Genomic DNA, 25,645 nt, shown 5'->3' on the forward strand with positions numbered 1-25,645 from the left:
TGTAAGGCACTGCTGCTCCAGACTTGGATGCTACTGACAGACCTCCAGTTTCATTTTCATTACTGCCCTGACTCTACAGCAACATCCCATCGCTTGATCACATCATCCACAGCAGCACAGACTGTAGCCTCCTGCCAGTGTGCGCAGCTTTCGGGGAGATTCTGGCCCTAGAAATCACAAAGAAAATAACTGCAATTTCAGTTATTTTGGCATCTCCACGCTTCTAACGATTCTTTATCCTGGACATCAAGGGACCTCCCTGGGTTTGGCTCTCTTCAAACTATGAAGTGCTCCCTGTTTGCTCATTAATCACAATCTTGCACTGACTCATATCGGCTGCGCGGTAAGAGTTTCCTCTCACGATCCCAAGTTTCTAAAACTACACTGTTTTTTTCTTAAAACAAAAATATTTTCAGAGCAACTGCAACTTGGCTGGCAGTCTAAACGTGTGCATAACCTCTTTCAGATATATGACAATGTTGAGATAGAGTGTTAAAGTCTGTGCCAAACTTCCCTCATCATAAATAATAATAATAATAAAAATAAATAAATAGATAGATAGATAAATAAGTCAAAGCTTAACTACCACAAAACTGTGACACTGCTGGGGGAGCAACCTCTTTCTGTGTTGTCCTAAAGAGGTGTCCTGGTTTTGTTAAAAACAAGTTTCTCTTTCAGTGAATTTTGCCCGTCAGCTAAAGCCTTCATATTAACTGCGTTTTCCTGGAGAACCAGACACATGTTTTGGTAAACCTAGCAATGGAATGCAAACTTATTGATAAGCATGGATGGACATCTCGCGAGAGGGGCGACGAGAAACAAGTGACCAAGAAACTGACCAACTGTGTATAACATTCCATTCACGTGAATACTTCATATAAAAGTGCGAGATCACGAGGATCTCGTCCCTTCTGCTTATGGCCGACATTAAGAGAGGACCTTGCTAGTCGTCCCAGTAAACTGAGGTCTAGTGAGAGACTGAATCCAGCTCAGATTGGCTGCAGAGTCTAATCCAGGACTTTGGGGGCCGGCTCTGCAGTTGCTGAGACTTTCAAGATTGGTTTTGTATATTTTGTATTATTTTCTCTATTCTTATTAGCAGCATTAGTAAAACATTTTTAATTTTTCCAATTCTCTTCTCTCTGTCCTTCTTTCCCTCCTGATCACCTGTCCTGAGTGGGAAGGGGGGGAGAGGGAGGGGCAAAAAGGGGGAAGTTGGGGGGGGAGAGGGGGCTAACAATACATCTGCCGGGGTTTTATTGTCACCCCGCAATCTTAACCCTCGACAAGAGGGTTTCCCCATGCTACAAGGTTGCTGTACAGGACCTGACCCATGGCACTGGACACTACTGTTAAAGAAAGCTACTAGAACCATGCTTCCAACTTTTACAGGCACAAAACAGCACTTAATTATCTTGTGTATAGGACTGAGAACTTCATTTATTTGCTTCTGACAACAAATTTCTATTTAAATTTTTCTGTGAAAGCATTGAGTCCAGGGACATCTACAGACTAAAGTCCAGTGAAACAGAAATAAAACTACTTTCAGAAGGAAAGTACAAATAGCAAGAAGCATAAAAAACATGACTATAAGCAGTAGTTTTCTGGTTGTCTTGGAAATAATTTTCTGCACAACTGTTTTTTACAGCTACTTTTTCATGCTAGCACTTGGACATAATGAACTTTGTAAACAAGAATAAGACAATAGCTTCTGAATACTTTTACTAACCAAAGCTTTTATCTTTTCAACCTCAAAGAAAAACTGTTCAGAAATGTATGACTTCTATCATCTGCTTACTTGTAAATGAACTTAAAGATACAAGAATATTTGCCTTCCTATTCCATATAACTAAGAAGCTAGTACACACATTCAATGTCTTAGCAATTTACAAAATTGAGTATAATTTAGAATCATAGAATAATTTAGGTTGAAAGGGACCTCACGAGACCTAAATTCAACCTCCTGTTCAAAGCAGTATCAACACTGAATTCTGGGCTTTGTCCAGTCAGGTCTTGAAAACTTCCAAGGTAGAAGCTGTAAGAAAAGTGAATATTCCTCATAGCTGTTCACATTAGCTCGTGATTCTTAATAAATTAATTTTATTGGTAGCAATACAAAGGTTAAGAAGGCATTAAAATGTATTGCCTAGCAGACATTATCTCTGCTGTGTCGGTTCCTGTCTTACTTATCCTTATGTGATTAATTTTATCCCCTGTTCTGCTTATTTAACTTCCAGTAATCCACCCTAGTCTGGTTCTACAAACTGGAAAGTATCAGAGTTTCCTAAGATAGCCACTTGCTTGATTTGCTTGCTCACAATGGTACATTGTGACCCTCGAGGACTAGCGAGGTCCCAATCTAAGGACAATTGTTTCAGGGATAGGATGGGAATTCTTATCCTTCTCAGTCACCTATTAAAATGGAAGGACTTTGCCACAGGTGTCTGGCTTGGTGAGCATCACCTTGTGCCACTCAAATGGAATGAAGCTTCATGGAAGCAGATCTTGACCTCATGGAGAAATCATACTCACTATGGACAAGTGTACCGGGGAGGAAGACTGGAAGATCTGGACCATGACTTCCCAGAAGTAGCCAAAATGCTAGCTCTTCATGGGGCCCGTCCTGCTCTGGAATTTAGTTCCCCTTCTAGCCCATCACATTATCTCTCAAACTCTCAATGACCTCTCCTATTCCTGCCTACTCCTTCAGAATCCATTCCAGCATGTCACGAAACTGAGAGAGCTGCTGCTGTGAGCTAACTTTACATCTTGGTCTTGATAGCAAAATTTAATTTGATCAAGTTATGAACTCACAAAAGCAATAATGAAAAGTAAATACCATAACAGATAACCTTTTATATCATGTTAATTAATGAGTGAATTTTTAATCTATGTAGAATATTCCTTTTGTGGTAAGAAGTATTTTCTTTTGAATGTGTCCAGTAAGCTGTTGTTATTGTACCCGTTCTTTCAGCAGCTTTTTTTTTTTTTTTTAAAGCAACTATTTAATACACAACCTTCATATTTCAAAGATAAGAGACATATGAGGCATTCAGTCTCAGATGCAAATAGAGGCATTCACCACCGAAGAAAGACTGGCTTCCTGGAAGGGCAATAAGCAGCCTAATCTAATTGACTGTAAACATTAAACATTAAATGTGTTCCATCTATGTCTGAGCCCAGCCACCACCATTCATTCACAATATACTGACTATTTTCACATCATGATCTTAATGGTATTATCAAACATACCATAAAGGGACTTCGGTCACGTGCATGAACAATTTTTTCTTTATCAGAATTCTACGGAATGCCAAGGAATTATAATGCAAGTACAGGAAAAATATCAACATGTAAGAAGCCAGATATTTGATATGTTGTTAGTACTAGCATATACTCTTAAATACTACACTTCATATAAGTTTACGTTATTAACTCTGTAAATAAAAGCTAAACCAATCTGGTATTGGTGTTGTTTAGTGGTGGTTTTGGGGTTATGTTTTGCCTTTGTTTGTTTGTTTGTGTTTGTTTAGTTTGTTTGTTTGTTTTCCCCTGCTCTGTTCCACTGGTTTTAAATATGCTACTTAACTTCTCAGCTATGCCTGTCAAAGTATTTCTAAACTGTAGGTTCTGGTATATGCAATATGGTTTTTGTCTGAGGTTTTGTTTGTTTGTTTGTTTGTTTATTTTTTATTCTACATAATGTACAATAAGACGACTTCTGGTGTCACTCTGAGAAAAGGATGCATACAAAGGCCTTTTTACAAGAAATCAATATGAAATACGTCTCTGCTAACTATTTAAATTTCACAGACAAGGAGAAATGAGAAGATGTTATTAATTCCCTTCACAGGAAGAAAACACACCATGTCGCAAATGAAAATTACTCTGCTTAGTCATTAAAGGCTATTTCTTTTATTTCACAAATGGAAACATTCCATGTTTTTCATCATCAGTTATGATCTCAAATCTGTGGTCAGAATATTAAATTTGTACCAGTTAACTACTATACTAAAACTATCAACGGGAGTGAAAAAACTCCTGACATTATTCTTCTCTCCAGCATTAAAATAGAAAGAAAGAGACAGAAAGGAAGTTGCAAGTAGGGAAAACAAGGAGGAGCAAAGGAAAATAGATGGTAGCAAAATAAATGAAAGGAAGAAAAGGAAGGCTGGAGTGGGGAGAAGAGTGAGAGAGCAAGTGACTGCTAGGAAATGAGAGGTATTGATTGACCAAGAAACAGAGAAAGTAAAAATAAATACATCCTCTTGAAGAAACAATCTTTGCCATTATATACTATTCACGATGCCATAACAGAATATAACAACAACAACAACCACAAATGTAAAGACTGCTGCTTGAAGTGCAAATTGTTTGAACCAAATACCAAACTTTATTGCTTTCTCTAAGTGCTTGTAATCTTTCTCAGAAACTACTGGCTGCTAACACACAAGCTCTAACGAGGGCCCCACTATCTGCTTTACTACCCAAACTGCTTTTCCAGTCTCCTCACTCCTTCAGAAACACAACTTTGTGGCACTGTGCTCCCCAGAGAATTTGTGGAAGAGACAAAGACGGCCTGTTCACTCTGGAATACATTCCATTTTGATCAGTTATGCTCCCCCACCACCACCCTCACAATCCCCCAAATTAATGTTTCCATTAGGTTCAGGCATTTTGAATACTGAATCCTCTTTCAGTCCAATAGTAAGACACCACACTGAACAACAAGAGCCTTTGAAGGGCTAGGGTCATAGCAGCTACAACAAAAAAATGCAGTCGTATATCATTTGATCTGTCTGAGCAATCTATCACTAACGGCTGCCTGAAGTCTCATCAACCAGGTTACTTTAGGCACTGCTGGAGCTTCCATTTTTGGGCAAGTCACAAAACTGCAAAGAAAATATACATAACTTCTATTGCAAAGGGTGAAACCTACTATTAAAGGGAAAAAAATCCTGTGAGAAATATATATCTAATCCAGTGTCTTATCAGTACTTATAAAGTTAACAGAAATACTATAACTTATGCAAAAACATAAAGTAGGAAGTTGAGGATTTACAATGCAATGGAGAACAAACTGCCTTGTTTAACTCTCATGTTTTACAAAACATGTAAAGATTGCAAATCATAAACCATAGTTCAAATTACTTTAGTTTTAGATAAATGAAAATTCTCCAGTATCATGCTGCATATTTGGGGGAATTGTTTCACAGACAAATATCTGGGGACACTACATTTTTAATTCGTCATATCAGTAACTGTATAACCAGGTTCATATTATATTATATACTAATGGCACCATTTCTTCAAGTATAATTAAAGGTACACAATTTTAAGTAGAAAAACATTTCTGTGTTTTTTGGTTGATTTTCTTTTCCACATAAAAATGGTCCCTAAGGTCATAAAAGAGGGGAAGAGGTTACTCGTTCCTTAAGAAACCCTAAGTTACACAAATCACATAAACCCTTCTTTATCTCCTTCAGAATTTTTTTTTCCTTTGCAGTTCTTTCCATCAGTTCTGCTGAGGGAAGAAGTCAGAGACAGCTTCAGGCCAAATTTTCCATTTGGCCCCAATCCACATAAGCACTTAGTTGATGTGTCCTGTAGTCATGCCTTTTTGGAAACAAAAGACCAAGAATTATTTCAACCAAACTCTGCTGAGGAATATGATACAATAAATCTTCAGAGAACTCCTTCATTTTATTCATGCTTCAACAGAAGTGACCTCCACAGAAAATTCAACAGTGCTCACCTTTTATATAATTCAGCCTGACAATTACCGCATAAGACCAGAAAGTAATGCTCCTGAGATCAGTTTTGCCCAAGTACATTGAACTCTTCCTCCACAACCTGCTCTGTCACTCAGGAGAACATTTTTCTGGATAAGGACTCTCTAACACTCCTGCTGAAGCTGTTACAATGATATCATCTAATAATCAAGTAGTTAGGGCACTCATCTACAAGAAAGAAGTTCTGCGTTCTAGACAATATTCTATTGTTCATATTTGTATATTGAGCATTAAAGAAAACAAATATAATCACAGAAATAGTAGGAATTCTTGATATCTTAAGATCATTTGCACTACTTAATAGAAAGCTGCAGGAGTACTAAATTCTGAGAATACTAGGATTAGTCTAGATCCTTTTAATGCAGTCTATCAACATGTGTACATGCTCCTACCCATTCCCCAAGCAGACATTATATATATACATATATATATATATATATATATATATACACACACACATATATTTTGTGGGTCACAGCACAGCAAGTTTAAAAATTATCCTGTGGCATCAAATGAAGGCTCACTACAGAAGTTTTCTAGGTGAGAAAGAAAGGCTTACATATTTTTCTCTCTCAACCCAGGAGAAATAATTCAGTCAATTGCATGATTCATTAATATTTTAATTAGCACAACATTTCCTTTTAATGAAGCGTCTTAAGCAGTTTTTTCTAACTTTTTTAAACATCTGAGTAATTATGATACATGTATGACTAGCATGGCTCAATTACTCCAAGCCTAGCATATCTGACACAACATACTTTTCACAATAACACAAATACTCTTCGATTCGCAATAATTTTGGGTGTTATTTAGCTCAGTCATGCATTTTCCCACCGAAGAAAACATGAAGAACATACTTTTAAATTGAGAAGTGAACTCCAGGTAAGTCAAACCACAGAAATAAGCATTTTTAGGACCTTAGATCTTGTTTTTTCAAGAACGATAGTGTGAAAGTTAGATAACCTAGAAAAACATAGCATGTTAATAGTATTTGATGGTGGCACTGAACAGTGAATTTAGTAGTTGGCAGCAGGAGGAAGAAAAAAAATGCCACATAATGAAGATGCTGAGCACAAATTAGAAATTTTAGTATGTGCCATTTAAGAAAAGATACATTAATTTCTGGTGGAAGAAATAACTATCAAGCCTAAAGACCATACTGACACATTTTCCATATAACTATTTTCAGAACATTTTCCATAAAAACTTGGAAGCTTCAAAGCTAGTACAAGCTGAACCATACTTCTTGGTTTTGAAGTTATATAACAACATTCCCACTCCAAATATTTTGGCTATGAATTAATTAGCTAGTGCTTTATCCTGTTTTACAAATAACTGCTAGGAAAAAAAAAACACAAAGCTCAATTGTTGTCTTTTTTTTTTTAAATAGAGTTATAATTAAGTAAACATACGGATTAGACATGTGTTTTTCTTTTATACAAGGGCTTATTCAAGCATCATTAAAAAGTCTTGCCATTTGATTTTAGTGGTAATTTCATCAATGCCTTAGACTGGTACCCGAACACTCACTTGAAGAGTCAGGCACAGCAAATTCAAAGCAACAGCCATTTGAAAATCAAGAAAAAGTTGTAGCTGATATTCACTACATGATATTATTTCATGATGAATATGGTAATGTTTTACATTATCATCCCTCACTGAAAATAATAAAATATCCTCTATAGTTGACATTTTTTCCCTCTTCTGTTTCTTGTGCCGACTTGGGCAGTGTAAATGGCTTATACTTCCTACAGTATGCTACTGGTTTTGTCCCTGTGTAAAATGGGCACGTTCATAGACAACTGATGTGACTCACTATCTTTTAGTAGTTGATATTACAGTGACTCAGGACATTATCCATATTTGCAGGGAAAATTATTTGATACATTTTATATGACAACTGGGAAACAACATTAATATTTTTATCACCTTTTCCATAATGCCTATATTGGTCAGAGTTTTAAGTAAATTTCTCCCCAAGGCTATGTTAATTGCTGTTCTCTCCCTAACAAAATCAGTATCAATGAGAGACGAAAACAAGAAAAATACAATAGAAAATATTGTTTGAATATTTATTAAAAGACTGGATACAATCACATGCCCTTCTCAAATCAGTGTTATCTTTCCATTGCTCTCATCTCCCTTCCTTCCTCATCCATCTCTTAATAGGAAGTCCTTTGAATCTCTTGGAGAATTTCCTATACCTCCTGTCCCACACTAGTTCTGTATTTCCTCTCATTTACACCTTACATTTCCAGCATAAAGCAAACCCTGTGTATATTAGTGTCACTAAGACTGTCATTATGCAGGAGAGAAATGGAAAAGAAACTCATAGAATTCAGCCCGTGTAGTACAGATTTTATACTGTTAAAATGACACAGTTGAAGGGTGAAAACAAATAGGAAATAGACTGTAGTACAAGAGCTTACATGCAAAAAGTAGGGCCAGGGAATATTGTAGTATTAATGGAAGAAAGCAGTCAGTTCTTTTAAAGAAATCACTGGCACCTTCTGCCCAGAAATGATACTGTGATGACTTCTTTCCTTGTTTTCATGCTAATCTGTGTGTTACATGACGAGCCTGTTTCATTTTAAAATGATGGAATTTCTGTAAATGCTTCCATCTTATTCTCTGTTCTGTCTGGTTTTTAATAACATTATATAGTTGAATATGCAAAGTGAATTGTCTTTATGATTCATAAGTCTCATGTAAAAATGACGGCTGGGCAGAAGAGACAGGTCCTATAAGTGCCTCAGACAAACTTGAAGTGTGGGCTCACATACCACTGGATGCCAGAGAATTCACATATGAAAGATCTAACTGTAGAAAACAGTTTCAGTTGGCTGAAAAATCCATTCATTCAGCTCTGCTACTCATGCAATAATCTCATCCTTTTTGGACATGACTTGTTCTTCCCAGTTAAACTTAATTTCAATATAAGATGTTGTGCCAAATGAAGTACTAGATGTATCTGTTGTATTACATCCATGATACGAACCATTTTACAGTTCAATGGCAGCATGTGTAACAATACTGGCACAGTAAGTTGAGGTGCACAGCAATTCCAAGTATTTCTAAAGGGTCAATCAGGATTTCTTAGGCAGTCATAAGATTTAAAAATGGGCAGATAGGCTTGATCTAGCTGGCACAAGGAACAAACAGGCAATGAGAAAAGGATGCAGCAGAGCTTCTGCAATGGTCAGTGTCAGGGAATAGTCAAAACTCACCTGCCCCCTCCCTATCGCCTGTAAACTGATTGTATTTATTATTACAGTAAGCGGACAATTAGAGTGCCTAATGTAGCGTGCAAATTACCTGCTGAGGTTTTATTCAGATATGCCATTTCTTTAGTATCAGTTTGCACATCTTGAAAGAGCCTATTCTCTTAGTGTCAGCATGATTTATACACACGTACCTAGCTGCATTGCAACTATACCCCACAAGGTTAAATAAGACTGTTTCCCCCAACAATCTTCAATACTTAAGCCAAGAAGTCACTCCTTGTAAGGTTATAGGCAATTGTATTGCTGGAAGATATTAAAGTACATCAAAACAGCCCCAGGAACAAACAGTTCCACATGCTTTCCTCTCCTCCCACCTCTACTTTAATGACTTGACACGGACAAAATACAAATATTTCCTGCAAGCTCTGATGAAGAACAATGAGTAGCTACAATAAATGATACGAACAGCGAAATTATAGGCAGCTTCCCAGATATACAAGGGTGAAAAAAACATGTAAGTTATAAGTTCATTATGTAACAAAAAGGCAATTCTAAAAAAAAAAAAAAAAAAAAAAAAAATTCTGCCAGAAAATAATAGCTCCTTAGCATCAATGCTGTATTTGGAAGCAATAGGGACAAGTCCACTTCCAGACAAAGTGTGAATGATTTAGCTACAGTGAATAAAACAAAGTAAGCCAATTCTAAAGAATGGCTGAGTAACTGCATCAAACCAAAGAGAACCAAAGCAAAGCTTCCTCAAAGCTTTGTTCACATTACAAACTACCATTGGTTCATGATCTTAAAGTAGACATAATAGCTTATATCAGCCAAAGAACTTTCAACTGATTTCACAGGCTTTGGATCAAACCCTTACAATCTATGACTCAGAGCTCTCTTCAGATTCAGGAAAAAATACAGTAAATTCCCTGTAGAATTGCTGTTGTTCATGGTATGCAAACTATTTAGCAATGTGTCTTTTCCATTGTCAAATCACGCACTCATTTTAGCCTCTGAGCAGATTTGCAAATATGAGCTGCACAAATACTACGTATAGATATCTGTTTGCAGGTATGGTTTCTTAGAACATGCAACTATGAGTAATCTTGACTGAACTCCTCAAATGACTGTACTTCAGCATGTCTGTGTGAAAGTTGACAGGATGAGCACATGTATTTTTACAATGTGAGTTAAGTCTAAGATGCGATTGAGATGTTAAATAAAAACAATAATTATTACAGCAATTAAAATATAAAACTTGAGTCAGCATTTTGCTGCTGTTCCTGACTCGGTTTATAATTTTGGGAAAGTAACCTAGCCCTTGATTCTGCAAATACTTTTACTTATGCTAAGTACCACAAAGAACTGTAAATTGGATAATACAGCTTTATTTGCTTAATCGGGGTCTTAAGCTCTTTCTGTGACTACATACATTGCTAAGATCAACAGAATTATTCTGTTGTACTCCAATGCAGCGAGTTTAAGAGAGTGCTTCTTTACCAGTACAACACACTCAAGAAAAAGCATCAGTGCACAACAGGAGAAAAAGGCAGACAGAAAGACTGGGATTACTACTTGGAGTAATTTCCACGAGTTGCTTTACCTCTGCTGCTCCCTTAGACCTTTGTCTCTAAGCTGTAAATACTTAAAGTAAGTAGCTTCCTTTTCCTACGTTCTACAGTTTCAGGATGCCACAGCAGCAAAACACCCTGAGAAGGGATGAGAGAGACAAAAAGAGAACGAGGGGAGCTCTAGGCCTCCAGGTTTCCCTGCAGACGCGGGCCAGACCCTGTGACACAAACTGGGCCGGGCGGCAGAAGAAACTCTCTTCGCTTATTCCATTCACACAGCAGGCGCTGTGTTCCTTCCTCACTTGGGCGAGTCTCCCGAGCAACAGCTGAGTGTGAGAAGTCAGGCCAAGCCGCGTTACATCAACCTGGCAGCAAGTAATCATCAGGCTGGGGGCACATTCCCCACTCGAGCCCCTGGCTCCCCCGCCGGGCCTGCAGCACGAACCACACGGCACGGCCGGACCGGGCGCTCTCGACCAGCGTAAGACACACCCCACGCCGCGGGGCTCCGGCGGCGGCTCCAGCAAGGCTGTGACCGACAGAGAGCTTCTGCGAGATGGGCTGCCCGGGGAACTCGTTCCCGCGGCTCCACAGGCGTGACGAGGGCACACAGTCGCTATCGCAGAGAGGATAAGTTAACTCTGGCCGCCGCCTCCCTGCCGAGACCTCAGGCGTGTCCTCCGCATCGCCCCCACCTCAGGCGCCGCTGGGGGAAGGGCGCCGAGGGGCCTCCCGCCCCCACCTGGAGCCCCGCCCACACCACCGCCCGCTCCCTCAGCCGCGCGCCAATTCCTCCCCCCACCTGCCAGCTCCTTCCGAACGCAACTGCACCACCCCGCCCGCCGCAACGGCCGCCGCTCGAGGCGGCAGCTCGCCTTCTCATTGGCTCTCTGGCCCGCCCGTCAGCCGTCGCTCCAGCAGGGGCGTTGGAGGGCGGTGCCGCGTAGCGCTGTCAGCAGGAGCGGGGAGAGGAAGCGGCGGCGGGCACAGCGGGGAGAGGCGGGTGGTTCACTGCGATGTGAGCGCTGCATCTCTTCACTTTTTTTTTTTTTCTTTTTTCTCTTCCCCTGGCTTTTTCACACAGCCGCCCCCTTCTCTCACTTTTTCTATAGAGATATACATGTCTGTGAATTCACACCTACACTGAGGGTTTTTTTCGGCTTCTTTTCCCGCAGAGGCCAAATACTCGACCCAGCGGAGTGTGCACCTCGTGTAGCAGGGCAGAGCCCCGCGGCCAGGGGCTCCCTCAGCGACCTCGCTCCGTCTCGCCCGCCGGTGCCGGCCCCGCAGCGCCATGGATCACCAGCCGAAGTTCTTCGAGAACCTCTCGGGCACCGGGAAGGCCATTGGGGTGCTGACCAGTGGCGGCGATGCCCAAGGTAGTTGCTCACGCCGTTCGCTCCGGAGCGGGGGGAGGAGGAGGGAGTGTGGAGGGGAACTGCGGAACCGGTGGGGAATGGGGGCAGCGGAGAGGGAGGGTGAGAGGTTCCTTGGGGGTGGTGTGAGGGAGGCAGGAGCGCGGAGGGCCTCACAAGCAGGCAGGGCGCCCATGTGGAAGGCTGGGGAAGGCGCCGGCGGGTGTAACAGCGCCTGCGAGAAGGGAGTAGGAAGCGTGGGCAGCCCCTGGGGTGGCTGCGGGAAGCCGCGCCGGTTGTGGCACATGGAGGTAGTGGAGATGGGGCTCTGTGAGTGGGGCACACGAGATTGCCGTGGTTCTCGGGTTCCTTTCTCTGTGCTGGCCTTCGAGCTGTCTATCTTGCTAAGATCAGTTAAATGATAAATTATTTTTGCATCGCCCGGGCGCCTGAGCTGCAGACATACCATCATCCTTCTTCCTCCCTCCCTTTCTCATCACATTCCCTCTGAGCCTGCCGTGGCAGGGAGGAAGGTAGAAACGCTCCAACAACTTGTAGCACCAAAATGTCTTCACCCCTCGGGAGATGGTGGGAAGGGGGTAGTGGGGCGGGAGAGCGGATGGCTGCGGCGAGCCGGGGAAGAGGTCGTGCTGCCTTGCACGGGGGTGGGAGGCTGGCTGGCTGCTGGGGTTCTGCCAGCCCTCGCCTCATCTGCTTTCCACTTCATTTTGGCACCAGGAGCACTTCTGTGTTCCTGCCAGTGATTTAGAAAGCTCATACGGTAGTTCGGTTTCTAGCCCCGTAGGACTATGTTGGAAACGTGTTTCACCTCTTTAAATCTCTTAAGTGTAGGGGGAGACCTAGCTACAGGACAGGGCAAACAAAAGACCTATAGATTTTAGGAGGGAAGGGAAAGGAAACAGACTTGATTGCAATATTCTTAGTCATGAAGGCATGGAATCTTGCACTTTCATTTCCTCTTTTCTGCCAGATCTCGTATATATTAATAGTAGGAAGTTTCAGTTAATTAAGACTTTATATGTACAATGCTCCATGCTGTTTTCAGAGGACTGTTGCTCTGCTTTTGCTAGGAGAGTTGTTTAGTGAGGATGGCTTTTAGCTCCTTTTCTTAAATGATTTTTTTTTTTCTTCTTCGGGTGCGGCTCGAATGTGCTTTTACTCAAAGAAGAAACGGCACTCATGTTCGCGTTTGTGAAGACAACAGAGAGGGGGAGAAAAAGCCTTTTCCGTTTTGCGTGGGCTCGGTAGCTTAATGAGCAGTTTCCCCGGCGCTGTAGGTGGGAAGGCGCGGGGAGTAGCCCGCACGGCGGGGCCGCTCTGCCCGGTTGCCACGGGTGCGGGGGGGGCAGCCCTGGCCTCCCCTCGCGTTCCCGGCGGCTCCGCGAAGGAGGGGGGTTCGCACGGAGCGGTGTCTCCGCGCTCCCTCCCGCCGCCGGTGTGTACGTGATCCGCGGCGAGTCGCTGCAGATTCCGCCTCTTTGCGTCATCTGGGGCGGGAGAAACATCCTCTCTCCCTCTGCCCGCAGGAATAACGGGGAGCCCCCGAGTTTACCTGAGATTATCCGAAACTCTTTCTAATCAGGGGTGGAGGGGATTTGGTACCAATCCGAGAGGAAAATGTTCCAGTTCTGGAGAAAATGCAAGTTGATGCCTGTAAATGGCTTCTCTTTTGCCCGTCGGTGGGGGCAAAGTGTTCAAGTTTTATCCACACTTAGCTCTCAGCATCATAAATTCCACCACTAAATGATTCTAGGAGGGACTGTGAATCAGGGCATCTGTGTTTTAATGGTCTGTTTGCCAAATCGCCATTTTAATTTTAAAGTGTGGCGGGGCACTGCCTCAAGCAGCAGTAGCGTGCTCCGCAAGAGGCTGAGCCCTGCTACTTGCTTCCGCGTGGCTGGAGATTATATAATACAGCAGCAGATGCATCTCTTTTTATAAAGTATTAATCTGCACTTGCCACTATGTGAATTAAAGCGTTCAAAGGACTTGCAGAATCCATGGGTAACGTCTAGATTATTATCTGGGAGATTGCAATTGCAGCATATTTACATGGAGAAATAAGAAGTGACTGCATGTGACAGTTGATGTCTGTGGAGTCATATTGTCACGAAGACCAAAGTAAACTGTATGCCCTCCAAATAATTCTGTAGGCATTGTCCTAATTTAGAAGAACAAGGGAAAAAAAACTCAGCACAACATTTTAGATAGTTTCAACTGAATCATACAGCACAGTTGAGGTTCGTAACCCTTACTATCTTGGTAGCAGTGTAGGTGTGTACAATATGCAACCTTAGTTCTGTTGCATGCTAGGTTAGGAGTTAAAGGACAGAATGAGTCATGCCCTGTCAAGGTCATTTGTGCTCTGTAGGGCAAACGTGCAAGAGAAGTGAAGTTGTGGAGTATAAGCAGAAGGGAATATGCTGCTATTACTGCAGAGCTGTTTGCAAATACATGTTCAGGCAAACTGTAGGTGAGGCAAAACTACTAACTTTGAAGTAGGCAAAAAAAAAAAGTACTAACATAAAAAAAGAATTCCAGACTCCTGTTTTGTTGGATTTTTTTTAGACTTGTTAGACACCAGAAATCTTCAGAATATCTGAAATGCAAACTAAGCTCACAGGAAAGTGAGTGGTAAGAAAACCTATTAGGGCTGCAGTAAACATGTAATTTTTGTATCAGTAGGTGCCTTGATTTAGGCTGGTCTGTATATCTTAGCCTAGAATAAAATATGCTTGAAGTTTCTTTAAAATAGAAGTTACTGCCTTTGCTGTTATTGTACTTTTTAATAATTTAGGAGTAGCATTGGGTAAATTACTTCACTATATTTATGGTATTTCTTTGGAAGGTCTTTTTGTTTGTCCTTTTTACTAGCTGTGAAATATTAAAGACTACAAAATGTGTATATGTCATACTGGAACTATTGTGGTTGAGTGAACGTATTTTAAACACGGGTATATTCTTTTGTTGAGTTGAAGGATTAATCAGTGACTTATTTCACAGGAAAAATACTTATATTTTGTATACTTAACGTATGTAAGTACTAAGCTTGGCAGTCCATCACTTGTAACTAGCCAGCTGTTAAATCGTGAACTAAAGAAAGTACTTTCTGACATCCTCACGAGAACCTTCAGAGGCAAAAGAAATTTTGACAACTGATTCTTAATCTGTTCAGTTTCTGGACTGTTTCTGACTTGCAGCTCAGAAAGCTGGAGTAGTAAACAGGTTTTCAGTCACAATTCTGTCTTCACTTTGTGGGACTCTCTGGCTGTGGTCTGCTTTAGGTCATGAAGTAGACTGTTGCCAGTGGCTGCCATGGACAATTTTGACCGCCTTAGGTCACTTATTTTTGTACAACTTCCCATCAAACTGTTTGTCTTCGGACTGTGGTAGGTGTGGCTCAGCAGCAGGAACAATGTCATCTGAAAGCTTCTGACAGAAGGTGATTGCGTACTGTTGAGGAATGATGTGTTTGTGGCTGCTTTGAGCTGTTGCCCAATTTACTGACTCAAGATTATTGGCTTTGAATGTGACCACATTATTTTTGAGATAAACTCAAAGATTCAGTGTTGTGGAAGACAGCATAAGTAAGGCACTTACAGATTACATGGTAACCGTCTTGAATATTGTAGACCATGAATGCTGAAGTAAAGATCTACTGAAGTACATTTGAAGCATTACAGGTTTCCCAACATGTCAAGGCGTATTTAATATAGCAGTGTAGATTTATTGCTCTTGTCTTGATAACTTACATTGGAAGAAGACATTTTGTCACTAAACAAATAAAAAAAAAAAAAAAAAAACAAACTTTCACACCTTCAGCAGATATTGAGCTTAAAACAGCTAAAAAGAACCCTATATCGCCTTGGATTCCAGAGTTTTGGAATACCACAGACCATGACTGTGAAAGCAAAGATCTACACATCTCTACTCTTGAAGCGTTACAGGCTTTTCAGGAACATCACAACACGTTTAATAAGGTAGCACAGAGGTACTGATCTTGTCCTGGTAGAATATGATCGAATTAGAATATTTTTTTAAAAACAACAACAACAAAACAAACAAAGAAAGAAAAAACCAAATACCTCTCCTTTTGTGTCATCCAGATTACAGAGTTTATTTCTTAACAGTTAGGTAATTTGAAGATAGTCACAAGGACTTTTTGGATTCTAGCTCCCCGAAAAGGTACCTTTTCCAGCAAGTAATAATGTGTGTGTATAGACATATGTATAAAATACTTATATATGTGTCCATATTTATGTGCTGTTATAAATATAATTTGTATGTAAAATGAAAGAATGTAGTTATAGATGGATGAGTGTAACTATTTAAATGCATTTAATCTTTTTGGAGTAGCTGCTGCTATAATTACTGGATTCTATGGTTGAAAATAGTCTCTAAGATTTTTTTTTTTAATTTTGAAGAAGGAGATATGTATGTAGTTGAGATGTTATAGTCTTGTATATGTTTGTGTGGTAGAATGTTCTGACTGAATGCATTGTTACTGTTTAGAAAAATTGTACAGTATTTTCTTCAGGTATCTAGTATAATTGTGATTATATGTAATAAAATCTGTTATGTAATTAAAAGTGGAACAAACCTAAATTGTTTTCCTAATGATTTGTTGAGTTCTTATATTTGACTGCTTCTTCTCATCTTTCCATTTGATGGTTATAGGCTCTTATATCATTAAAGATATGTCCACTTGAATAAAGTCTTTCTGGTTGGTAATGTTTGGACATTTTCCTTAGTTTGTGTGTTTTGCTATACAGTCTTTTAAGTCTGGATCTTTATTCAGGGTAGGACTTAAACATGTGCTGTCATTAAGAATGCATTAAAGCCAATGTTTATCTTTAAAATCGGTGATACTTAAGTATTTCTTGTTGCTTGTCCAAGATGCGTAGTTTCAATTTTTCTTTTAGATGGTTAGTATTACAGTTATTTATATAAAGGTCTGTCTAGCTGACTAAAGTGAGGAAAACTTGGCTTAGACACAAAATACTGATTTAATTTTCTTGGCACTCCTCTCTTGTACTGGTGCATATGCATGTGGAACAGGATGTAGGTGGGAGAGAGCAATACTCTTCCGGGTGAAGGGAGTGCCTTTAAAATAAAGATTTTTGCAGTATTGTTTGTAACCCTGCTATGAAAATTACTACTTTCAATGATAGTTGAATAGACAATAGAAGTGCAGTAAATTATCAACTCTTAAATTAATTTCAGACATTATGTAAAGCTATGTAGATAGTTGCAGATAACTTAATCTTTACAGAGTCCAAAAGAGCAAAATTAATCTTTTCCTCTGCCAAAGGCTTTAATGCAAAAGCAAGTGGTAGTTCAGAAAGATTTTAAATAATTCTTATGTTACAAAAAAAAAAAATACTGGTTTTACTCATGTCTTTCTTTCGAAGCTGCTGTTCTAATTCTCTGTGTTTATCAGGCTACATTTCTTTCATTTATTATTCAGGACTAAAGCCATGGTTAATCTCTTTTTCAGTAATAACATATAATTACATTTCATAGTTATTGTGGTAATTTACAAATACAGCTCCACAAATAATCAAATACAGCAACATTTTGTTAGACAAGTTCTACAGAGACTGCATGAAATTCTTTGTATTTACGTACATGAATTACTGCAAGCAGTGTATTCACTTTTAGATAGCCAACACATAGAAGTCTAAAGCTTCAATGTTTTAACTGTGTTTTGTAGATTTCAAATTATAACATTATTCAGTCCTCAGCTCTTCTGGAATGTAAGGCACTTCTTTAGGAGCTTGCCAATAAACTCCCAAGCCCTTTTTCTGTATAAATAGATAACATATGCATCACCAAATAATAATAAAATGTGTACTGCGTAAACACACGCGGTGGTACTGAGAAGATGCTTTCTGTCTGTAATTTTTTTTTTTCCTGGGCTTTTCCCCTTTCTTGCAGCAGGTAAATTATGAATTTTATCAATTTTTCCTATAAGACATATGGAAACTGGAAAATATTCATGGAGAAAGTATGTGGCTGTATTATGAATATGTTCACATGAAATTAATGGATTTATTGTTTTGAGAAATAAATGCTTATATTTTGCTCTGTTTTAGAAGAAGTGTGCATGTTATGACAAATCAACAGTTGTAGTCTAATTTGTACATAACACAGGTGTGGCAGATGTGGAGAATTTGTAATCACAGTGTCACAGTATGTTTGGGATTGGAAGGGACCTCAAATGAGAACAGATTACCCTTCTTTAAAATACACTGATTAAGAGAGGTGCATGCTAAAGGTAAAAAGATAGGATACACGACCAATAAAACAGAAATGTGAGCAAGAAACAGATAATAGACAAGTGTGTATAGTTGGTAAATATGTGAATGTTTATATTTAATGTCTATTTTATTAAATGTTTATTTTTGCTGGCAAGACTATTCTGCCTGTTTGATCACAGACACTTTCTTCTAATTAGATGCTAGGAATACAGAGACTACTGGTGGATGGGACACCATGATCTTTGTAACTGAACATGTATTAGATACCTGAAACTGTCTTAGTGTTTCTTCTCAGGTGCCAAATGGGAGAGGTGATGAAGTTAAGAACCTTCTGTTCTTGAAGTTCGAAAGGGCAGTTCCGAGTAGTTCTCATATGGTGAAGATGAACTTTTTTCCTTCAGCTAGTGAACCTTTTAGCTGCTCCTCTAGAATTCTGCAGCCAAATAGATAATACAAAAAGTTGTTCTTATGTCTAAAAAAAACCTTCCACAAACAACCTGAACAACAGCTCTCTGTACCCCCAAAACCCCAAACTACCAGAAAACCTCCCTACCAACCAAGAACAACAAAAAACCCACTCTGACACAACATGTTGTGCATTAACGGAGGCAAGTGGTGGAGCTTGAGTAGCTTGTGCTTATGTCTTCCCTGTTTGAGGAAAATGGCAGTGCTGGGAAGAACTGTCATTTTTATAAAGTTAAAGGTCTTTGTTTCTTCTTTCTAGAGGAGGTTGTGTGTGAGGTGGGTGGGAGTGTTTTGTTATGAAAACTGTTTTATTAAGGAAGTAACTGTGCTCTGTGTAGTAGATCTGTTTTGATCTAAGACTTTAGAGTGCTAACTTGCTTTTCAGCCTGTCACATGAGATTCTTTGCTTTTCTTTGGCATCATCCCGTTCATCGTCCAAAGCTGTGCTTTTAGCTCTCTTGGCTTTTGAGAGCTTTTTCCAGCTCTACCCCAAGGCTGACTCTGGCTGAGATAATTCTTGCTGTTATTTCTTAATACATAATGAATGAGAAAACACTGTTACTCCTATTTTTAATCTTAAGGCTAAAGGACATCTGTACAAACAACTAAGCAACTTTGGATTTTGGAAAACTTAATTTTTTGTCTTGTGTTAGGGCAACTTCAGGGACTTTCTGGTATGTTTCTAAGCAATAAATTTTTGAGAAAACCTCAGTCTTGTTGGTTATTCATGTAGGTAAGCTTTTATAGCTCAGTATTTTTTCCAGTAATGGTAGATATTGTAGGAATAGGTCTTTATGGCTGTGTTGTGCGGTTGTATATTCTAGTTACCAACTTTTTATATCTCCAGATGAGTGAACTCTTAGCACCTATGTTGAACAGCAGAGCTAACCTGACACTGTGCTATTTTGATATTAAGTGCAACAGATGTGGAGAATTGGTGCCTAATATTTTGGATTGTCATGTCTCTGGCATACCTTTTCAAATTATCTGCTGAGGCTGTTTCTTTCAGTGTAGCCTAACTATGTCTGTCCTTGTGCTTTGCATAATCTCTTGTTTCTGTTTAAGTGGTATGGAACCAATTAATTTATTCCTTTGGGGAATTTCCTAAATAATGAGTAAGGTAACACAATATCTGAAGGGTTGAGTTATAACAGAAACTAATTTGATGCATTTACGGGGACCAGTGGAACTTTTGCTGTTGCTCAGGAAGTTAATTGACCGTTGAACTTAAATGGATGATTTTCCAGTAGTATAATTTGTCAGATGTCTGAGGGAATTCCAACATGCACTTGCAATTCTGGGAAGCAAAGTGGCATTTAGGAACTTTTTTGTCAAATGAGTCCATGCAGCATTTATAGTGTTAATTTACTGCTACTTTTATCTTTTTAAGAGGGCACCTATCTTCGTCAGCTTTGACTTTACTCTCCTGGAAATACTGTATATACTTCTGTGTTACTTTTGAAAGCTTAGGAAAAAGAACAGTTACAATGTAATTTCTGCTTTGAAGAACCTAAATTTTAACTGGCTAACCTTTTACATTTCAGACAGAAATCTAAGAAGGATTGTGAAATGAATTTACTTTCTGTTTCTGGTTTAGTAGCTGTTACTTTTACAATTCTGTTTTACAATCAGCAGCAATTTAATATCTGATTAACATACATACTGGCAGCCACGTAATTATTGTAACAAAGCCAATAGTTCTGCACCGTTCATAATCATCAGCTGATTGCATTGTCGTTAAGCATATTTCTGTTTTAATAGATGCTGACCATTGTCTTTCTTCAGGAATGAATTAATGTTCTCCCCTCCCCCCTTTTTTTTTTAAAGACACTGAAAATTTATAGTATTCAAAAAATATTGGGTAACCTATAACAATGTGATTTTTCTTTTTCTTCCCAGGTATGAATGCTGCTGTGCGCGCAGTAGTACGCATGGGAATCTATGTAAAAGCCAAAGTGTATTTTGTTTATGAGGTTAGTTTTTGTTTTATTAATTCTGTGTTTGTCTTATGACTATATGTGAGTTTTTGTGGAAACCTCATGGAGAGTGAATAGCACAAATTAAATGATGTAGATGTCATTCCCTTTCATCATATCAGTATTTTATTTAATATTTTTTTCTTTTTCTGGAAAGTACTTTTCATGAGGTATATGCTAAAACTATTTTATTTAAAAGTAATTTTTTAAATATAAAGAATTCCCCATGTGCCACCAGAAGCCTGAAAATACTGAAAAAAAGAGGTGGTTGTCACCCAGCAGTGAGCTGTGTACTTTGTGTGCTTGTTAGATGTTTGACCCCAAATATTGTACTCCACAAATAGCTTCCTAAACCTAGTTAACCTACAAATTTTTAATGCTTTGACTTTCCCCCAGTCCATTTTCCTAGGGTATGATAAGGATGAGCCATCACCCTAATTTCACAGATTGCACAACTTGTTTTTGATTGAGAATGCTGTCAGGCTGGTGACATTTTCCTGGCTTATAGATAGAGTTGTAAGTGAAAGACACCACAAACAACAAGCAAAAAAAGACCCCACCAAAAAACCTGCACCTTCAGTAGTGTGTCCAGACATTGGAATTTTGTGGTTGAAGTGTATGACTGCATGTGCATGAAGGCTGTTTATTTCGGTAACAATTATTTGATAGGAAAAAATGATGACACAAGTTCCATGTTAGATAATACTATCTGTGTATGTCTTGCTGGAAGACTAAGTTATAGTTAGACTTCCGCCTGGAGGACACTTTCAGTTTTTATAAAATTTGTGGATTAAACCATACAGTAAATATATTTAGCAAGAAGTCATTCTGTTCATGCTGGAACTCTTGTACAACTTCTTAAAAGCTTGAGGTGATTACAAATCATAATAAAGAATTGATATGGGGCAAACCTTTGTAGGCAATATTCCTAGGAAAATGTAATTTTAATGTTTAATATAAAAATATGAAGCACTAGAATGAATAGAAGTGATAGGAAAGTAGTTTTAGTTCTGTACATGCAAAATTTATGATTTAGCTGTAAAAGGTAGCTATTTATCAATTTTCTTTCTGTGTCTCCTTATTCTTAGAGTTCATTTACTAAAGAGATGGGAAGTGGATTGAAATGCAAATATGCAAATAAGCAGAGCACTGTGCTCCAAATTTCTTTTGTACTACAGTGCTACAGCAAGTAGCTCTGAATGCTAGTGTGTGCTAATTACAGGGCCAATCTCTAGAATTGCTTCAGTGTTCAGCTGTTTTTGCAGGCTTGCTGAAATGGGTCAGATACTTTTGTGGAAAAGAAGAGTTTTTTGGCTGTCTTTAAAGGCCAGAAGTTGTTTTTTTTTGTTGTTTTTTTTTTTTTTTTAAATTTTGTTTAACTTAAGAACAGCCATCTTTCTAGTTCATCTTACAGTATATTTGCTTTTGTCACCTTCTAAAAACTGTTTTGTATCACAGAGTGTATTTAGTGATTAATTTCCAAAGTTGAAAATTTTTTTTCTTCTGAGCTTGGCAAAATTGCACTAAGTTATCGTGTTCCTCTATTCAGACAATTGCTAGAGTTTGCCTTTGTGAAGTCACAGATATTTCTGAATGAAAATTGACTGTAAAAAGTCAATGTTGGAGTTTTGTGTTTCCATTATATAGTCACTCTGTCTTCAGTGTAGTCTGAGAGAAAAATGCACATTTCACTCTAAGTATGGGAAATAGCTCTGAAAGGGATTTTTGCTTCTAGATGAGTCCGTTCAGTTCCATGTTTCAGAAGTACAGAGTGTTGACCTTTTCTCCTTTCTGACATGAAGTCAGAGAGGAGAAAATATGAAGTCAGTTTTCTTTCGCAATGCATATAAGTATTTCAGAGAAATACTATTGCAAGCTTTGAAATTAAACAATTATTTAAGTTCAGCACTTTGAAAAAGCAAACAAAAATCTTAGGGCAAGGCTTGTCAATAATGGTCCCTACTGTAAGCCTTTTCATTGTCTATACTGAGGAGATGTGTTTTTGTATATACTTGGAGTTATTTTATATTTTTAATAAGATCCTTCTATATTACAGTTTATCACATGCAGTCTTCAGTTTGTTAAAAGACGAGAATGGTATATTTTTAACCTACATTTTGAGTAGGCACTTTAACTAGACACATGTGTAAAGTGATTCTTGTATTGAAGCTGCTTGGAAAAAGCGATTAAAATACCTGAAGTGGAGACATCCAAAAGATGAAAAATGTTTTCTTATTTGGAGCCAAAAATGGAGTTAAATGTCTCAGCCTTTTCACACCTGCTTTGCTCTAGTTGTCGTACACTGTTTTTCTTCCATAACTTGCTCTAAGAAATTTATTTGTGCTGTAAAATAATCTGTCTTCTACAGCTGTGGCCAAAACTAGCTCCATATTTTAAGTAAAACAATAACTATTTTTCTTTTGGTTCCTAACCGCATTTTGCTTCATCTTGTGATGAGGTAGATATTACCAAGATAAATAAACAACGATTCATGATGAACGAGATATAAGTAATTTTCTAGCCTTTTTTAAGTCGGGTTTGCCGGAGGCCAAAAACTGGAATTCATGGGCTATTTTGGCAATCTTTGGTTCTGCAAGGAAAAAAAAATAACATGAAAATTAAACTATAAAATAGTTTATTTTAAAACTATAATTTATTATATTTATATATAATTTATATAGTTTATATAAAAAAATCTTAGTTTATAGCTATAAAAATCTTAGTTTATAGCTATAAAAATCCCCTTGTATCTTAATTCATTGAAATTAGCACATTTGAAAATTTTGCTTTTAATTTGTGGAAACAGTGCTTACTCTATACAGTTGCCGTGGTTTCATATTTTTTTCATGTTAACATCTTTTAGTAATTGGTTTTAATATATAAACAGTCTATAGTCACCCTCACCGACTATCATCACATTAATCCTCAAATCTACTCCAATCTGAATTAAAATTTTAGTACTTGTGGATTTATTTCACTCCTGCTGTGGAAAACTTGCAGATGGAAGTACATGTTAAAGTACCAGGCTGTTCTAGGAGGCTAGTTTACATTTTTTCACTACTCAGAAGTGATTTAAGTTGTGTTGCTTTTGTTTTTGTTTTTTCCTAATCGAGAGTCAGAAGAAAAAGTGATGCCTCTCATTTATCGCAATTCATTTCAGAAACAGAGGTCTTAAATATTTATACAAATAACCTGCCCTTTTTCCAGGATTGAAGCACATAGTTCCCAGTGGATGCGTGCTCTTACTACTAAGCTATGGAACTTTTAGATTCTTCATCTTGATTAAGAGTCTTTTTCTCAAGAGGCCAGCATTGGAAATGCAATGGTACGGCAGTCACGGATTTCTGTGAGGAAAACTTCATGTCTTTTCTGTGGTGGTTTGTGCACTCAGTGATGCTAGTATTTTACGTTGTCGAGTAAAAGCTAAAAAAGTTCAGTAAGTAAATTAAATCAACTGTTAAAGCCCAAAATATCTCACATGTAACATATGAGAAGATGGCTTGTTCTTTTGCGAAAGCTTTTGGTTTTAGAGTTAAGACAGGAAGCAAGGTTTGCTCTGTCTGCTCCTCTCTCCAGGAGTTACTGTGTATATGTACCCTGTGAATGTAAGGCCCACAGAAATTTCCTCTTGTTCATCTTTGAATATTCAGAGTTTGGGTAGAGGAAGGAATAAGTATAAAATGGGGTTGATCTTCAAGTATAGTACCTGTTGTATTTTTGACAGTTTGCTTTTTTCCATTCTTGTGCCATAGCTTTAGCGTTCTTGTATCCAAGCTGCTATTTTTAAAAACTAAATCAGAGGTTGGTTGTTGTTTGTTTTTTTTTTTTAATGTAAATTGTTAGGTTCCCATCTTCTTCTTAAGGTCTGTGTTCACATCTACCAGACTACTTTAACAGTGTTGCATTATTTGATAAAATAATTCGAGTTAAATTCCACCTTTAAAATGGATTGCCCAGTCCACAAGTTAGCAACAGTATTTAAGTAACTGAAATGATAAATGGAAATCATTATCATTATCAGTTATAATCAGTCATCTTTTTTCCTGTGGCTTTTCTACAAAGCTGTTTTAATTATATGGCTTTTGTATCTCCTAATGCTATGGAAAAGTAGTGTGGCAATTCTAACTACACTGTTCAGAGGTAGCTTATCTACATTACATAGCAAGCAGAACCCAGTTAGGAAAATCTAATGGAACAGTTAAAATGGGTTAGACCTGTTCCAAAAGCTCCCTGCCCTTGTAGCAGGAAGAATTGTTATTATAATACAGCTCGTCTTCTCACTTCTATACACAGAGAAAATAGAATTGATGTGGACTCCTGACCAGAATGCATGAGCTCTTTCTGCTTTAAAGATGGGTGGTGCAGGACTTGCTCATAGCTCATCCTTAGCCTAGCTTTGCTTTTCTCTGTGTTTTAGATTTGTTAATAAAACAGTAATTGGGAATTTTCATCCATGACGCTTATTATATGTATATAATTATGTATAAATTTACTGTGTATAATAATTTCTTGGATGCACTTTATTTTTCCTCTCAAGTAAAAGTGAAAGGTGAATGATTGGAACAAATATGTGAACTGTATGTATTTTTGTCAGCTTGTAGCACAGCTTGCTGTAGTCAGTGTTACAAACTGAGTTAGGATGTAACATCATACTATTCTTTTGTAGTTGCCAGTAGGAGCACCGATAGGCAAAGTTTTCAGTCCATTACTGAGTGCTATAAGGAACATTGGATTCTTGACTTTAAAAACAAAACATACAAACAGAAAACACCACCCCGAAAAAACAAAACAAAACAAACAATCAACAGCAACAACAAAACACAAACAAACGAGCAAGTCTGGTAAATGAACTCAGTAACTGATTAGCCTTCATCAAACTCATTTAGATCCACTGGAATTTTTCTGTCTGAATGTCTTTGCACTTTATCTAAGAAAGAATTTTTTTATTTAGAGTTGATATGTAGATTAAGCATTATGTCTTTTT

General features: G+C 38.3%; 1 protein-coding gene and 1 long non-coding RNA gene across 4 annotated transcripts in view; one reads left to right on the forward strand and one right to left on the reverse strand.

Moving 5' to 3' along the window:
- Window positions 1-3,879: 3,879 nt before the first annotated feature.
- LOC110359982 (uncharacterized) lies at window positions 3,880-11,278 on the reverse strand. Its single transcript, XR_002415595.2, has 2 exons — window positions 10,617-11,278; window positions 3,880-5,616 (listed from the first exon to the last, which is right to left on the reverse strand). It is a non-coding gene; the product is annotated as an uncharacterized LOC110359982 (long non-coding RNA).
- Window positions 11,279-11,440: 162 nt separating this feature from the next.
- Window positions 11,441-25,645, forward strand: part of PFKP (phosphofructokinase, platelet) — a 50,429-nt gene continuing 36,224 nt past the window's right edge. For all 3 annotated transcript variants that reach the window (XM_065050510.1, XM_065050508.1, XM_065050509.1), the window contains exons 1-3: window positions 11,441-11,602; window positions 11,760-11,963; window positions 20,585-20,658. In XM_065050510.1, coding sequence (XP_064906582.1) covers window positions 11,879-11,963; window positions 20,585-20,658 — 159 coding nt within the window. In that variant the 5' untranslated portion in view covers window positions 11,441-11,602; window positions 11,760-11,878. The remainder of the gene's footprint in view (window positions 11,603-11,759; window positions 11,964-20,584; window positions 20,659-25,645) is intronic.

The sequence above is a fragment of the Columba livia genome, chromosome 2, assembly GCF_036013475.1.
Source record: "Columba livia isolate bColLiv1 breed racing homer chromosome 2, bColLiv1.pat.W.v2, whole genome shotgun sequence".
NCBI lineage: Eukaryota > Metazoa > Chordata > Aves > Columbiformes > Columbidae > Columba > Columba livia.